The 17,238-nt window shown below is 38.0% G+C and overlaps 1 protein-coding gene across 1 annotated transcript; it reads right to left on the bottom strand.

Moving 5' to 3' along the window:
- Positions 1-7,690: 7,690 nt before the first annotated feature.
- Positions 7,691-16,139, bottom strand: paqr9 (progestin and adipoQ receptor family member 9). The gene has a single exon (XM_055156482.1). It carries the CDS (start codon positions 15,271-15,273, stop codon positions 14,122-14,124), a length of 1,152 nt encoding a protein of 383 aa, XP_055012457.1. The 5' UTR covers positions 15,274-16,139; the 3' UTR covers positions 7,691-14,121.
- Positions 16,140-17,238: the final 1,099 nt, after the last annotated feature.

A 17,238-nucleotide genomic window follows, 5' to 3' on the forward strand; every position in this document is an offset into this window, starting at 1 on the left:
TGTGACCCCTCTCGGCTTCCGTAGGTAACACCATTATAACATGAAGAATTAAATTTTGCGTAATGTAGGGACCTTTAAATGAAGTAATGCTACAAGGCCAGTCACAGTTACAGGTCAGATCTGTGGAGAGGCAACCTACTCACAGTAAGATTGCATGTTTTTAGAGGTATTTTTGATTCAGTTAAAGCAATAACTAAGATCTTCATGGATCTTCCAAAAGTTACATATTGTACTCCAGTTGAAGCAAAGATAAAAAAAAATACTTAAGAATTCAGAATCAGAATTTATTTGTCATTTCAGTGTAAAAATGCACAGAAATGAAACACTGCATTCAGGTCCAGGTCAACAGCAGCACAAATAATAATAGGAATGAATAGTTTAAAATAGTGTGTGTCAAATAGAGTCTTTAAAAACAGAATTCTCAAAAGGTGGAGGGAATTCGGGTGGAGGTGTCTTATGCAATTCTTTATTACTCCCCAAATTACAAGGGTTTGATTCTCATTGTTAGAGACAGTGTGGCCACTCAAACGCCAATCACGCTCATATTTTTTGGTCATGTACAAAATTAAAATCATTCTGGGACAATGTGTTTGAAAAAAACAGATACGATCTTGACTTATGTTGTCCCCAAGGACAAGGCCGAAGATATTTTTTTGTTAGACCTTCTGCGTGGAGAGGTGATCGAAAAAGTGGACAGATACATTTTTAAGATTCTGATATTGGCATAAAAAAATAAAATAAAAACAATAACAAGAAGCTGACTTAAAAAGGACCCACCATCAGTGAATCAGTGGCTAGAAATTATAGAAGAAATATATTCCATGGAACGACTGACTTTTTTTCTACGACTCCAAGGACATTTCTTCATTAAATGCTGGACAAAATGCTTGAATTATAAACAAAAAGACTTGACCTACATCCCTGTTGCAATGGAAGAGTGCCCCAAGCTTTGTATTTGTTTGTTTGTTACCCAAAACTTGAAAAACTGAATAAATAAAAAGTAAAAAAAAAAAAACAGAATTCTCTATAAAGTAAACATTGCTGCTGAAAATATTACTTTAAGAGGAAAATGCAACAAGATTTACTCATCAAATTAATATCAACTTATCAATTGGCTAAAAAGTTTCTAAAAAGAGTCAAGTTGCATCAATTCAAGTTCATCAAATGTTCTTAAAATCTCGTACTCAGGAGCCTTTTGCGCTCAAATGAATAATCGACAAACTCAGTTAATTCATTAGTTGTTAAATTGCGGCTATTTCCAAAATAATACACCATTTTTACGTGACTAGTGGTTGGTAACAGAGACCGAAAGCTCGCTCATGGTAAAAGTGCGATTAAAGGGTTTGCGGGGAAGGCTGTTTTTTTTGCATGTCATTTGTGTAAACGTCAACAGGAAACTCCGACTGCACCTGCAAAGCAAAACGAGAGGGAACACAGATAAATAAATCATTAGGAGCAGGAGCCGACTCTTACCTGCTCATCAATAATAAACACCGTATCATCCATTGGATCCAGGTGATAAAAACATAGACATGGTTAAGCCTAAACGTAATAAAGTACTGTATTTAATTTTATATTGGGTACTTTTTACTTTTATTTAATCTGTACTTTCTACTCCACTACATTTTTTAACTTTTAATATGATTAGAGGAGTTATTTTTACCATGTTTGTGGTCGTGGTAACATCCTGAATAAAGGATTTGAGTTCAAGCTTTGGGTTTCAGTAAACAAAAATAAATTCATGAGAAAATTAAGAGTTTTTGGAATAGATTTACTTTTTACTCCCAAAAATACATTTTAAACGGGTACTTTATTACTTTTACTCAAGTAGATTTTTTTCATGTGATACTTTTACTTGAGTAACTTCTTGTTTCTGTATATATATGTACTTTTACTTAAGTAGAAAAACTGAGTACTTCATCTGTTATGACCCCCCCCAAAAAGACTAAAACATATTTACAAAAGGACACAGGGAAAAAGTAAAGGATATTTATTTTTCACTCTTTATATGCTTGAATACTGAACCAAAAAACCCTTAACCCGTGCCCAAAAAAACAAAGTAACAAAGGAAACTCGCGCTATTTAAAGGCTCCTAGGCAGAACTGAAGGAGCAAACAAAAATAAACTTTTAAACTAAAATAGGAATAACTTGGAAAAGCAAAACTGGGAAAAGTGCTACAAAAAATAGACAATAAAAATATACAGAGGGGAAAAAAGATGCCCAAACGTAACATCATCGACCACTGACAGGTTTTAATGTTTTTTTTTTCCTAACTCTTCTAGTACTTATGGCAGTCAAGTGGTAGTTTTGGAGAAGAAAAACAAAAACAGAGCAAGTTGCGTTGAGTTCTACAACAAAATTCATCTATCTATGTCCATTAGATTTACTTTAGGTAATATTTAGATTTGACTTTAGATAGTACTTAGATTTACTTTAGATAGTACTTAGATTTGACTTTCGGTAGTACTTAGATTTACTTTAGATAGTACTTAGATTTGACTTTAGATAGTACTTAGATTTGACTTTAGATAGTACTTAGATTTACTTTAGATAGTACTTAGATTTGACTTTAGATAGTACTTAGATTTACTTTAGATAGTACTTAGATTTACTTTAGATAGTACTTAGATTTACTTTAGATAGTACTTAGATTTACTTTAGATAGTACTTAGATTTGACTTTAGATAGTACTTAGATTTACTTTAGATAGTACTTAGATTTGATTTTAGATAGTACTGAGATTTGATTTTAGATAGTACTTAGATTTGATTTTAGACTACTTAGATTTGACTTTAGATAGTACTTAGATTACTTTAGATAGTACTTAGATTTAGACTTTAGATACTTAGATAGATAGTACTTAGATTTACTTTAGATAGTACTTAGATTTGACTTTAGATAGTACTTAGATTTGACTTTAGATAGTACTTAGATTTGACTTTAGATAGTACTTAGATTTGACTTTAGATAGTACTTAGATTTACTTTAGATAGTACTTAGATTTACTTTAGATAGTACTTAGATTTGACTTTTAGATAGTACTTAGGTTTGACTTTAGATAGTACTTAGATTTACTTTAGATAGTACTTAGATTTACTTTAGATAGTACTTAGATTAGATTACTTAGATTTACTTAGATTTACTTTAGATAGTACTTAGATTTGACTTTAGATAGTACTTTGATTTGACTTTAGATAGTACTTAGATTTACTTTAGATAGTACTTAGATTTGACTTTAGATAGTACTTAGATTTGACTTTAGATAGTACTTAGATTTGACTTCAGATAGTACTTAGATTTGACTTTAGATAGTACTTAGATTTGACTTTCGGTAGTACTTAGATTTACTTTAGATAGTACTTAGATTTGACTTTACTAGTACTTTAGATAGTACTTTGATTTGACTTTAGATAGTACTTAGATTTACTTTAGATAGTACTTAGATTTACTTTAGGTAGTACTTAGATTTGACTTTAGGTAGTACTCAGACTTACTTTAGATAGTACTTTAAATTTAGATCGATTTAGTACTTTAGATTTTAGTCTTGGAAAAATTGTGTGTTTTTTTTTTTATATATTTAATATTTATTGTGATTTTAGCCCAGCCTGATGGATGAATTTAACTACCGTATTTTCCAGGCTATAGGGCGCACTCTTAAGCCTCCAACCCCATCAAAAAACTACCCACAATCCAGAGCGCCCTATACACGAATCCACTCAGGTGTCCCAGCACGACTTCAGTAAACTACAAAGCCGCACAAAGTCGCTGTATTTCTTTTCCCTTAAAAAATCCTCTATACAATCTTTAACTAAATAAAGGGTTGTTATTTAGTTTAATCATAACTACTGTAAAATTCTGACACCTTTTTGTATTATAGCTGCTGAAACATGCAACCGGGAAGTAAAATTACAAACTTATAAACCAAAATTAGAGTCAAGATTCTTCGTAAACATGTTGAAATGCGTAGTGTAAACCCGGCTGTCATATGCTCAAACTATTAACGCTCGCCTTTATGGAGTAACGTGACCCAGCCCATGCACTTTCTCATGCTATCTGCCCCGCTATCATGCTGAATCAATAGAATACATTGAGTTAACGCTGGTGTTTTGTGGAAAGATCCTCTCTGCACGCTTCAAGTTACAGCTGCGGCTTGTTCTGCTCCAGGTCAGGGTAAAACTAGACAGTGGGATTGCAAAAGTCATGTGGGAGGAAGAAGAGGAGAGAGAGATAGTGTAGGAAAAGAGGAGGGAGGGGGCTTGAGGGAGAGTGGGAGAGGAGGATTATGGCATATATAAAAAGTACACGACCCTGCCAAGGCCTGTGTACCTCAAACAGCAGCAGGATATGTACTGCAGGGGCGACTTAAGATGGCCGATATGAATTATTCAAGAAAAAAGTACATTATTGTGTACCTCAGACTTTAAAACAAATCACAAATGCATTGGCTCTGTCTTTTTTATAGCTGAAAGTAAACAGACGTTGTTAGTTTCTCAGCTTAAATTACCTAAATCAAGTCAGGTTTTTGGGTAAACACAGAAAATAAATTGCCAATGTTTTTTTTTTTGTGATAAAATTTTTCCAGGTTCCAGTTAGAAGTGCAATTTTCTTTTAAATTCCACTTTAACTCCCTGAAACTCACGTTACGTCACAAACCAGGAAGACTTTTGCAAACATACGACAACAACTTCAGGTGTAGTTCCCGACGCTGACCGACCGAGTAAATGTGATCGGCGGTAAAATGAAGACTGCATAACTGAATAATCTTGAATTTTTACGCCCTCATCTCTTCTAATCGCATGAACCCAGTGCTCTTTGAGTTGTGTGTCAGCGGGAAACTGATGAAAACTGAGGTGTTGTTGTAATTGTTGATTCGCCGAACATAACTGAAAGCTACGATGACATGGAGATGAAGAAAAGAAAAGAAAGGTCACGTGATGTTGCTGTGACGTGTCCACTCAGCTGATTTATACAGGTTTCGGCGCTGTTTTTCTACCGGTGGAGGCAGGACGACAGCGCCATCTGCAGTCCGATTCCCTCAAGACAGTATCCCAGGTGTGTGAGAGTAAAAAAGTCCCCTCATCCCGGTTTATTTCGGAGGAAGTCGGACTGCAGATGGCGCTGTCGTCCTGCCTCTACTGGTACAAAACCTGTTTAAATCAGCTGAGCGGACAAGTCACAGCAACATCACGTGACTGAAGAAGACTGCGAGTCCCGAAACTGTCACGTATGAAAAACAACCTCTTGGTCTGAAAAAAAGAACCCAATAACATAAAGTAGCTCATCTTGTTTAATGCAAAATGTCTGAAAAATGCAAAGGATAGCTCATGGTGTTAGATTAGAAGAGTGGGAGTGAGATTCAAGTTTTCTTCTTCCCTTTCCTTTTTGGGGTTATTTTCATTTCTATTATGATTTCACTTATGTTATATGTTCCATTGTGTAAGAATGTAAATCTCTACTTGTCCAAAATATTAATTAAAAAAGAAATAAAGAAAACATATATACATACACATAAATACATATAAGTACAAATATATAGAATACACACACACACTGTATATATAAAACATATATATATACAATATCTATATAAACACACACATATACATACACATACGTATACACACACACATATATTCATATATACATATATATATATAGTATACATTCACACACACACAAGCATATATACATTAAAGAAAAGAAAAAAAAGACGTCCAGGTTTAAATTCCCTTTATACAAAATGACTGCAAATTTCCTTCATCAAAAGACGTCAGCAGAAATTGCAGTATACACAGTTATTATTTACCATACATAAAAATTAATTAAGAGTATATATACTGTGTACATTCTGTGAACATGTACTATAATAAAAGTGTCCAAGTAACAACTGTACATTCAGATCTCAGTTTGGTCAGTAGATTGGAGCAGTGAGACGTGTTTCTGGTGTTTGCGTCGTGCGTTCGAGCAGCAGAAAGCTCCAGTTGAAAGATTTCTCTATAAACTGCCTCTGTTAATGAGTTTGGCGCGACAGTCGCTCAGCTGAGAGAGCGTTTGTTCACTGATCCCAAGGTTGGCAGTTTGAATCCCGCTCCTGACATAAACATCATTAGTGGAGCGGGCGGATCTGATGACCCACAGGCTGGCGGTGCGATTCCAGCCCCCACAGATGAACGCTGTCATTGTGTCCTTGGGCAAGACACTTAATGACCTTGCCCTTGGTGTTTGTGTACACTGGTGTATGAATGTGTGTGCGAATGGGTGTGTGGTTCCTTCATGTAAAACACTTAGAGCGTGTAAATGCACTGTATGCAAATATGACTATTTACAGTTTGGGCGGTTTGTGTAAAGAGATTTTCTGATTGGTCGAGGACGGTGCCAGCGACACGTTCAGACGCAGCAGGATCTGGACAGGAGACAGAAAGCACAGTTTGGTCAGAAAACGACTAATGACAATATTGTGCAGGTCTATAGTGTTATTTGATTAACCTCTTCACTTGTGACAAGACTGAACACACTGTTAACACGATTGGACCAGTGTTGAGGAGAAAAGTTTGAAAAAATATATGTAAAGTATTCTATTACATTGTACAACTATCCATCCATCCATTTTCTTTCGCTTATCCGGGGCCGGGTCACGGGGGCAACAGTCTAAACAGGGACTCCCAGACTTCCTTCACTCTGCACACTTCCTCCGGCTCCCCCTGAGGGACCCTGACACGTTCCCAGGCCAGACGAAAGACATAGTCCCTCCAGAGTGTTCTGGGTCTTCCCTGGGGCCTCCTCTTGGTGGAACATGCCTGGAACATACAGACGCCCGAGCCACCTCAGCTGACTCCTCTCGATGTGGAGGAGCAGCGACTCTACTTTGAGCTCCTCTCTAAGGGAGCGCCAAGTCACCCTGTGGAGGAAACTCATTTTGGCCGCTTCTATCCGCGATCTCGTCCTTTCAGTCATTACCCAAAGCACATGACCATAGGTGAGGGGAAGAACATAGACTGACCAGTAAATCGAGAACTTTGTTTTTCAGCCTGGCTCTTTTTTCCCTGTCTCAATTGGAGAAGTTCAAGCATCAAGTACAGTACAAGTAGACTACTGTATTCTGAAAACTTACAACACTAGTATTCCTTTCACATTAAAACATTATATTATATAAGAAAACAAAACAACATCATATTAAAACAACATTATGTTTGTGGCACTGTGCTCTTCATTTATTTATCTCTAATTAAAAAACACAATGCGCACACAGCAGGAGATGTGTTCTATTTGTGTCACTTGTGTTGTGCAGTTTGAAACACAAATTGCACGATCAAGAACTACAATGTGTGTCTTTGATTTGAGGAAGGCTCTAAATATCACCAAATTATAGAGGAACTTTACTGGAATACAAAATAAGTTCTCTAAATATGTATTTTTGGCACATGTATTGAGTTACTTCTCCACTTTGTTTTGATAATTTCAGCCCTGGAACTGCCAATCTGTACTGAACTAAAGGTTTTATTTGTGATTTTGTGATTGCAGAGTTAAGACATTTTGATTTTTTAACATGGTTTCATCATAGTTTTGTCTTGTACCTGAAATATTCTTGAGATTAAGTCACATTTTACAATTTATAACGCTATAGTGTTGAAGGTGCAGTTCATATCACGTGTTTTTAGATAAAATACAAATGAAAACAGAAACCAACACTGTAAGTTTATTGAAGAATTTATTGAAATCATCACCAGTGCTATTTTAAATTCACATATCGTCTAATACACACGTCTGTAACGATGCTATTTCATCTTTTAAAAGCAAACCTGTCACTCCTCCATCACCCCTGAGTTCTTACAGGTAGGTACAGTGGATTCACATTCACTACTTCAGTTCGTACTCATCCAAGCATCCCACAATAAGACAACCTACAGTATGTTTCAGTAGAAGTGGTTCATTCATGGTAAAAGCAGCTTAACCTGAAGAGAGTCCAAACTATACAGTACTGGAGAACTGACCGTGTAAGAAAAATAGTTAAAGTGCACTATAATTCAAACTTCTATAAGGTCCTGTAATACTGTGCAAGTGAATGCATATAAATAAAAATAATTATATGTTTAATAAGACAAGTAACATCCATATTATCACCTTCATCTGAGCTTTTTGTGAAAATACAGAATCAACATGTCAAGTCTAAAGTCCTACCACAGCCGACACAAACACGCACCAGCACACCACATGAAGTAATGGGCCAATAAGAACGAAGCGTCGTATCTGAGAGGAGCAGAGGAAACCACAGAACAGAAACAGTCAGAAAAACAAAAACCCTTTCCTCTTCATTTTAACAAAACGTTAAAGGGGCATAATGGAGCTTTTTGGTAGAGGCGAGGGGTCTGAAACCTGGTGTTCTACATGACGATGTTGTTGATTTGCCTGGAATGTTCTCGCCTGATTCATCAGACGGTTTCACTTCATGGAAACCGTCTGACCTCACAGTGTTAGAATTTGTTCACTCGACGGTAGGCGGGTACTTTTTTATTTAACCAATCGCTGCTATTTGGTCGTGACTTATGTAATGCGGCGCTGGTATATTAAGCTTTTTCCAAATCCCGTAGGAAGAAGGACAATAACATCTTTCCCCTTGATAAAATTCACCAAACATTCTCTGTGCTCCAGCTTTAAATCCTCGATCTCGGGAATCGTTGACAAAACAGAATTTATGTCTCTTCGCTGACTGGCTGGTGCCCGAACTCGTACTTCCGGAGTTTTTGCAAACCGTCTTGTGTATTCCGATTCCTGACCTAATCGCTAGGGAGAAATTAAATTGCACAGAGGCACTAAGTGGCGCCAGCCTGGGCAAGAATGTTCCACAGTATGGCATTAAATATCTATGGATCTGACCTGTAAATAGGCCTGTCACGATAACAGATTTCCAAGAGCGATATAGTGCTATGGAGAAATAATGCGATAAATAATAAAAATGAAACTATTTCATTCCACTGGCACAAACCAGCATAATCCCTTTTTTTTTTTTTTTTTTTTTACAAATATCATCATTAAAAAGCATGAGCTGCAACAAATTAACAGCAGAATAAACTAATAATAAGCCACAGAAGTTATTTATTCTACTCTCTACAGCTAAAATCTTACATTACATAAATACATAAAAATCTAAAATCCATCTGCTTATATATCTCCTATGTATTTTATATCTAATTCCCTCCTGTTTATACTGTCATATTTATTTATTTGTATATATTCACTTCAATCTACACTGTAATATACTGTATATTGTCGATACTGTATATACTCCACATTCTGTATATATCGTACTTGCACTTCTGATTTAATCGTCAATCCACATTTTGGTACCTTGTATTTATACATGTGTAATGACAATAAAGTTCAATCTAATCTAATCTAAAAAAAAACCAACAGATCGATATATTGGTTGGCCGATATATCAGGCCAATATTTGGGCTTTAAATCTCTATCACAGGCCAAATATTATTTTTTTTGGTTGAACTGCTGCCTAAAAAATACACACAAAGATACACACAAATTGACACACTGAAGAGAAAGCTGCGCAAAACGTGACTACACAACTTGTAATAAATTTAACTTGCATAATTTGGGAAAAGCATCAAAACTGGCCCAACATATCAGCCCCAAAAATATCGGCAGAGCTTTCTGACCATCGTTTGCTCGGGATTTTGAACAATCAGTATCAGCCGATCTCTAAAACTTTCCCCATTTTTGCGAGATGATAAATATTGAGTCCCAAAATATATTGTTCCATCTTTCGTATATTGAACTATTATCGTGACAGACTTGTAAACTGACCTAATGTTGTCATCTGTTTTGGCTCTATGGTGACAGACACTTTTAATAACATACTGTGGAACATTCCAGACAAGCAATAACATCTCCATGGAGACAAGCGTGGAGAAGCCTCCACCAGAAAAGTGATATATTATGACTAAATATACCTTGATAACCCCGAGTCTGTAGGGAAAATCCATAACTCACATTCTTTTGCAAATTTCATGGACAGTTTAGAAGCTCCTCTCAGGACGGATTGGAAAACGACCCCAGGGTCATTTTACGTATAAATTATGGCTTTAAAAGGGATGCCCTGTCAATCACACGAGTCTGTGCGCACTGTGGTAAAGTCTTTAAGTGAGTCCTGCAGATCAAATCACACTCTTCTGTTACATATTTAAGTTAAAAATGAACGATGTATTTACAAGGAACAGACTTCTTCCCCCTAAGGGTAAAAATATGCTACAGTATGTAACTTTTCTGGTGCTTGTCTCCATGGAGATGTTATTGCTTTGCCTGGAGTGTTTCACATTGTGGCATTAAACAATTTCACCTTGCATTTAGATTTTACGGGTGTTCATATTGCTTAAAAATACCTTGAAAAACACATGTTCTTTCTGTGAGCGGGGTCGCCTTTCCACTGATCTGACTCATAACTTAGCCTGGTAGCATCCTCTGCTGATAGATAGTTTAAAGCATTGTTTCCCAAAGACTGGATCATGAAACTCAGGTGGGTCGCAAGAGATATTTTTTGAGTCGCCTTGTCACGATCTGCATATAAATCTGCAACTATTACCGATCTGTGTGAATATGGATTTTCTGTGCTCACAAAAATGAAGACAAAGCACAGAAACAGACTGAATTCTGCATTTGATCTGCTGCTGCGCTCTCCTCCTGCCCACCTATCTCATTAGAAATGCTGAAATGTTAAGACATGTTTTGTATAATTTCAAATCTTTTTGTAATTATATGAGTAATACTAGTTGTTCAGAGCAAAGGTGGGACCAAGTCGTCGTTTTTCAAATCTAAATTAAGTCTCAAGTCTTTGACCTCAAGTCCAAGTCAGGTCCCGAGTCAAATACAGGCAAGTCCAAGTCGAGTCTCGAGTCACTGGCCCATAAGTCCAAGTCAAGTCCAAGTCGTCTGCTTTGAGCTTCAAGTCATTTCAAGTCTTTAAACCAAAGTGCCAAATAGAGCTTAGATTTTTGCAATTTATATGAATTTTAAACTTAATTGTACTTAAAAAGTCATAGTATATTTATATATGAGTATTTATACAAGAGTTGTAGAAATGCAAATTTTTTAAATGTCTTGACAAGATCTTAGAGTGAATCATTACGAACAAAACAGAAAGAATTCAGATTTAAAAGTGCTTTTCAAGTCTTCTCAAGTCACAGGTCACAAGTCAGAGTCAAGTCCCAAGTCACTGACCTTCAAGTCCAAGTTGAGTCCCAAGTCTTGATCTATTTTATCAAGTCAAGCCTCAAGTCCTAAAAATAGTCAACAATAAAATATCCTCATTAATGTTCAATAATGGTCAAATCCACCTTTATTTTGTGATTTATGAATAATGTCTATTGACTTGGGTCACGAAGGTTTGTGACTTTCAAAATATAGGTTTGGGTTTTAAATAAAATTTTGGGAAACACTGGTTTAAACGGCCTATAATATTACTCTATAAATAATGCAGGATTACTCGATATGTATCAGTGAAACAAAATACAACTCCGTTCACAAGAATCCATTTTGTGTAATATAGGATCTTGTACTATGTAAGACTCCAGACCAGGCAATAACATCTCCATGGAAACAAGCAGGCATCTGAAAAGCTACATAGTGCACCTTTAAATGGCAAAAAAAAAAAAAGAAGTCTGATTGAGAATCTAAGAGCGTTGCGTCAGGCTTGGAGCTTTTTGTGGTCCACCTAAGCAAATACAGTACTAGACAATGATAATATAGCGCTTGTAATAACTGCAGCATGGATACACTCATCATCTTTAAAGTCCAAAGACATAGGTTTAGTCTAGAAAAACAAACTATGACAGCAAACATGGCTTCTGAACAGCAGAGGAGGTCAAGTGGGCTCCTAAAAGTGCTTCACATTTTCTGATCGAGCTCCACAAGGCCACCGGAAGCCACCACGCTTCCTGTGCGCCACTTATAACACGACAGAAAGAGAGTTAGAAAAGTTCGTCGAAGGCTAACTTAGGTCAAACGATTAGCACGAGTAGATAAAGAGTGAGGGTGATTATAATTTAGGTCGCAGGAAGTGGAAGTGAAAGAGGAAGTATCGTGTGAAAACATGCTATAGCTGATTTAATGACATGACTAAAGGCTTACAAAGGAACATTCCCTTTCCAACACCTCAGCAGTGGTGGATTAAAGTAAAAGTGTGGACACATGTGCAGAAGTTTACTCAATTAAAAGTGTCAAACTATGAAATAATCTTGAAGTACCTGCATGTAGAAGTATTTTGCTGAGATTTTTAGATCATAAAACGCAGAGGTGGGATCAAGTCGTTGTTTTGCAAGTCTCAAGTCTTTGACCTCAAGTCCAAGTCAAGTCCCTAGTCAAAAACAGGCAAGTCCAAGTCGAGTCTTGAGTCACTGGCCCATAAGTCCAAGTCAAGTCCAAGTTGTCTAATTTGAGCTTCAAGTTATTTAAACCAAGGCACCAAATATACCTTAGATTTTTGCAATTTATATGATTTTTAAGCTCATTTCTACTTAAAAAGTCATGGTATTTTTATATGATTATTTATATAAGAGTAGTAGAAATGTAAATTGTTCCTTTTTAAATGCCTTGACAAGAGCTTAGTGTGAATCATTATGACCAGAATAGAAAGAATTCAGATTTAAAAGTGCTTAAGAAGAGTTGTTTTGTCACGAAGGATCATGTTCTATGTAGTTCCCTCTGTTTTACTGTATTGTTCTGTATATTACTGTATTGTACTTTATATTATTGTATATTACTGTAGTACATTTGTGGATACCACATCACAGTACTTCAGTTACATCCAAAGTAATAAACAGAAGTGGGAGGGACATGTTCCAGTTTGTTTCTGTAAACTTAAACGCCACATGAATTAACTGTAAAGAGAAAAGTATTTTCTAAAAACATATTTTTTTAGGAAAAGCATCAAGTCTTCTCAAGTCACAGGCCTCAAGTCCGAGTCAAGTCCCAAATCACTGACCTTCAAGTCCAAGTCGAGTCCTGAGTCTTAGTCCATTTTATCAAGTCAAGTCTCAAGTCGTAAAAATAGTGACTCAAGTCTGACTCGAGTCCACCTCTGATGAAAATGTAGTGATTCTGATTAAAAATGTAGCTGATTTTACGTGATTCAACTGATTTCTTCATTTTTCTACTTTACTTTTCTACTTTCTGCTCAAATTTTGGATGTTAACTCAAATTAAATGTCCTAAAAATAAGTCTCAGCCATTTCAGCAGGTCTCAAACCATAAAGAAAAGCATCCACTGTCAAATTTACTTAAGTACAAATACCTAAAAATTTTACTTAATGTTTTACTTTTACTTTTGTATTTCGTTACCTTCCACCACTGCACCTCAGGCATTAAAAGGCAGCTGTTATGACACTCTCCCTGTTCCAACATGCACGAGCAGAGTGGTATTCCAGTTTCTGCTCCGTCTAGTCTGATCTTTTAATCTCTCTCTAGGTCCACCTCTTTGATGTTACAGTTTGGTCTCAAGGGGCAGGAAGGAAGGGAGTAATATGTTCTGTGGCATGACATGCTTACACAACCCACGCAATATGTTTAAGGAGTTACCTTGATTACAGATTTTAGTGCGAAATCAAAGGAAATTATAGTTTTGGATGGAATTGTACGAGAAATTAGCTTCAAGATCAGTAATTTTCAAGACTTTAGTTTGAAGCAAATTAGTCTATAATTTCTAGTTACACAAGTATTTTTAAATAAATACTTAAATAAATGCTTCAGTTTCGATATTAATCTGATTTATGGGCGGGCGATATGCAAAAAAATAATAGAATCATTTGAGTAAATCCAAATCATGATTTCGATTCTATCACGATTCATGTTAATGTTTTTATTGCCTTAAATGTTCACACTTCACTCTGATTGGTTAATTCCACCTGTCACTCACTCAAAGCCTGACTAAAAGGAGGATTAGTTGGGAAAAGTGTCTTGTTTTTCAGCGTGCATTAAATTGGAAATTTCTGAATCACAATATGACGATAGTGACGACATAGCGCATCGTCAAAATCATCCTTTTCAATTGGATTTTTTATTGCCATATCGCCCAGCCTTTCGTTATAAAACACCAAAGAATTGAAGTACGTTTGCCAATCAGTGACACTTTGCGTGGTTCTTCATGTGTTCCTTTTCCAGCTGGTCCCGCTGAGGTCCGTAGATGCAGTTGGCCTTCCAGGAGAACCACACGATAATGGAGACGATGGTGGTCTGGAGCAGCAGCATCACCCCGTACGTCGAGGCTACGGTGGGACCGGGGAGCCGCGGCGAGACGCCAGGGGGAAGGAGCAAGGACGGGCTGAGCAGAATGGCCTTCACCTCCGCCTTGATCATGTGAAGCTCATCCAGGATCGACAGAAACGTAAAACAGTGGAACCATTGGTGACTGTGCCCCCAGATGTCAAACCGACCGGGGGCCAGACGCTCCGGGACTTTACTGATGTTGACCACGGCGGACAGCAACAACCAGAAGCAATGTCGGTAGAAGAAGATCGCCATGGTGCTGGACGACGCAAACGAGGAGGACTTCACCGGATATGGCGATCTGGTGAGAAGTCGGTAGAACACTGGCGCTGAGGAGATGAAGAACGGCAGAAGAAAAACCATGGTTCGGATAACGTAGCGGTGTTTTCTCCATCTTTGACGAGTGTTGCAGCAGGATAAGACGCAAACAATGGCGACCAAACACGCGCTGGGAATGTAGAAGGTCTCAAAGAAAATACTCAGATCTGGAGTTGCATAGGAAGACGTCGAAGTTTCTTGTTTCGAATCCACCAGTGAGCCGTTTTGTTCTCGCGTCTCGCCCAGTCCGGCTCTAGGATGGATGTAGAAGTAATAAGCAAGAGATGATCCGACAGTGTATGCGCTAATTGTCCCGTAGTCCACAAAGAAACAAACTTCTCTAACTACGATGGACATTGAATTCAGGAGATGCGCCAAGCTGCTCGCCATGAGGAGACAGAACACCCCGATGAAGTAGTTCCACAACGGGTAGAAGAACGGGTCGTCACCGTCGGGCGTGTTCTCCCAACCGAACACCTCGACGAAGTGGTAGAAGAAGACGAAAAGCGGGAGGAAGTGCGTCCAGAAGTTTCCGGTTTCGTTGGTGGGTCTGAAAGCGGACAGGAGGCAGTCCTTGAGGCTGTAGTTCGGGAAACGGTAGCCGGTCAGGATGAAGTTCTCGATGACCCGAGGTGGAACATCGGTGTGCCTCAGGAGGGGAAGGGGCTGGCCGCAGTTGAGAAGCATGGTGATGGACTGAAGCTAGAGCGCGACAGGCATTACACTGGATTTAAATGTTCTTATTTGCTTGTTGGCTTTATTGCTGACGACTGCACGTTCGTTCACGGATAAGGCATTTAGGCTCAGAGACAGAAAAAAAAATCAGACCTTTTATAGCTGGCTTTTAGCACATGTATTGAGTGCTGCAGGCTGTAATCCAAAGAGCTTAGTTGGTCTATAATCCAGTGGAGGAGATCACAGAATGGCTATTATGCGTTACATAAAGCAAAAAAAAAAAATCTAATAAAATTGGCTAAACTGTTTCATTTGGTTTCTTCTTTTACCCTGAAGTGTCCGTAAAGGTCAGCTGCCCTTCAGGTTTCAATTCTTGTCTTTGCATAGGACATAGGGAGCACAAATGAATGGTAGAGTCCTCAGCGCATTCTCACGGCTCGCTGTGCATAGTCCCGCAGCGCGAACTCCTCCGACTGAAGGTCACTTGTTCCCGTTACGAGGTTTGACAGCGCGGTGCTTGACAGGAATGTGTCCATGTCCCGGAGACGCGTCCAAGAGGCCCCGCGTGAAGTAGGTCATGCTGCTCCCGTGCCCATTTTGTGTCCACGCTGCAGCCGGTGTCTTTCTCGGGAGCCGCTGTCCCAGGTCCATACCCCGGGTCTACTTAATTCTCCCGGCTCTCATTGCGCCGTGCCGCAGGACGCAGCTCACGGGCGGAACAGCGGGTGCGCGCACTGATGTCCTCTCGCGCGCTGCCGTCTTCACCAAAAAGGAAAAAACACCAGGCGCATTTTGGTCTGAGTTTGGTGTCCGCTGTGCGCTGACAGAGCTGCGGCTGAAGCACTGACGAGCAGCGGACTGTTTGACAGGTACCACTGAAAAGCTCCGTGCGCATTAACAGCCGATTCCGGTCTCGTCTACAAAATAAAACAAGTAAACTGTGACGTAACACTGGGTCCTCTATTCTCAGCAGTGTTGGGGAGTAACGGATTACATGTACCGGGATTACGTAATCAGAGTACAAATTATGAGTAACTGTATTCAGTTACAGTTACTGTTTCAGTGAGTGGTAATTGGATTACAGTTACTTCGTTGAAATAAATGGATTACATGGCGGTATTTTCCGGTTTTCACATTTTGGGCTAAACCAGGACTAAAAGCAGGACTAAACCAAGACTAAACCAGGACTAAACCAGGTCTAAAACCAGGACTAAACCAGTATTAAACCAGGTCTAAAAGATGGACTAAACCAGGTCTAAAAGCAGGACTAATGCAGGACTAAAACCAGGTCTAAAACCAGGACTAAACCAGAACTTAATCAGGACTAAATCAGGACTAAACCAGGTCTAAACCAGGTATAAACAATATGACACCTAACAGTAGAGTGAACATAATTTAAAGCAGCAGTGATCTCATATAGAAATCATTTCTCTATTAATAATATTTTTTATATGCTTAAGTAAAGACTGGGATTTTTATTTTCTTTTAGAAGACAATTATGTTATGATTTCCTGGTCTTTGCTTCTCTACAGCAAACAGTTGCTAATTCATGGAGACTTGGGCTCAACAGAGAATTTGAAGAGAACAAGAATTTTCAGGACGTGGTTGGTACATTCATGTAGTTTTAAAAAGCATAACAATATCAAGTAATCCAAAGTAATCAGATTACGTTACTCACCTTAAGTAATTTAATGGATTACGTTACAAACTACATTTTTGGGTATGTAATCTGTAATCTGTAAGGGAATACATTTTAAAAGTCACCTTCCCAACACTGATTCTCAGGGTTATTTGTTAGGTCGGTAGGTCGGTAGGTAGGAAGATTTTATTGTCTGTGTAGAGAAATTTGTCTTCTATATTTGACCCATCCAATCTTAAGGTGACCAGATTTTCAAAATAAAAAACTGGGACATCCCTGGTTTGGGTTGGTTGGTACAACAGTGTAATTAAGAAAAAAAATGTATGCACTTGGCTCTA

This window comes from Boleophthalmus pectinirostris, unplaced genomic scaffold (genome assembly GCF_026225935.1).
Source record: "Boleophthalmus pectinirostris isolate CB_2022bp ecotype Guang Dong unplaced genomic scaffold, ASM2622593v1 HiC_scaffold_20, whole genome shotgun sequence".
Classification (NCBI taxonomy): Eukaryota; Metazoa; Chordata; class Actinopteri; order Gobiiformes; family Gobiidae; genus Boleophthalmus; species Boleophthalmus pectinirostris.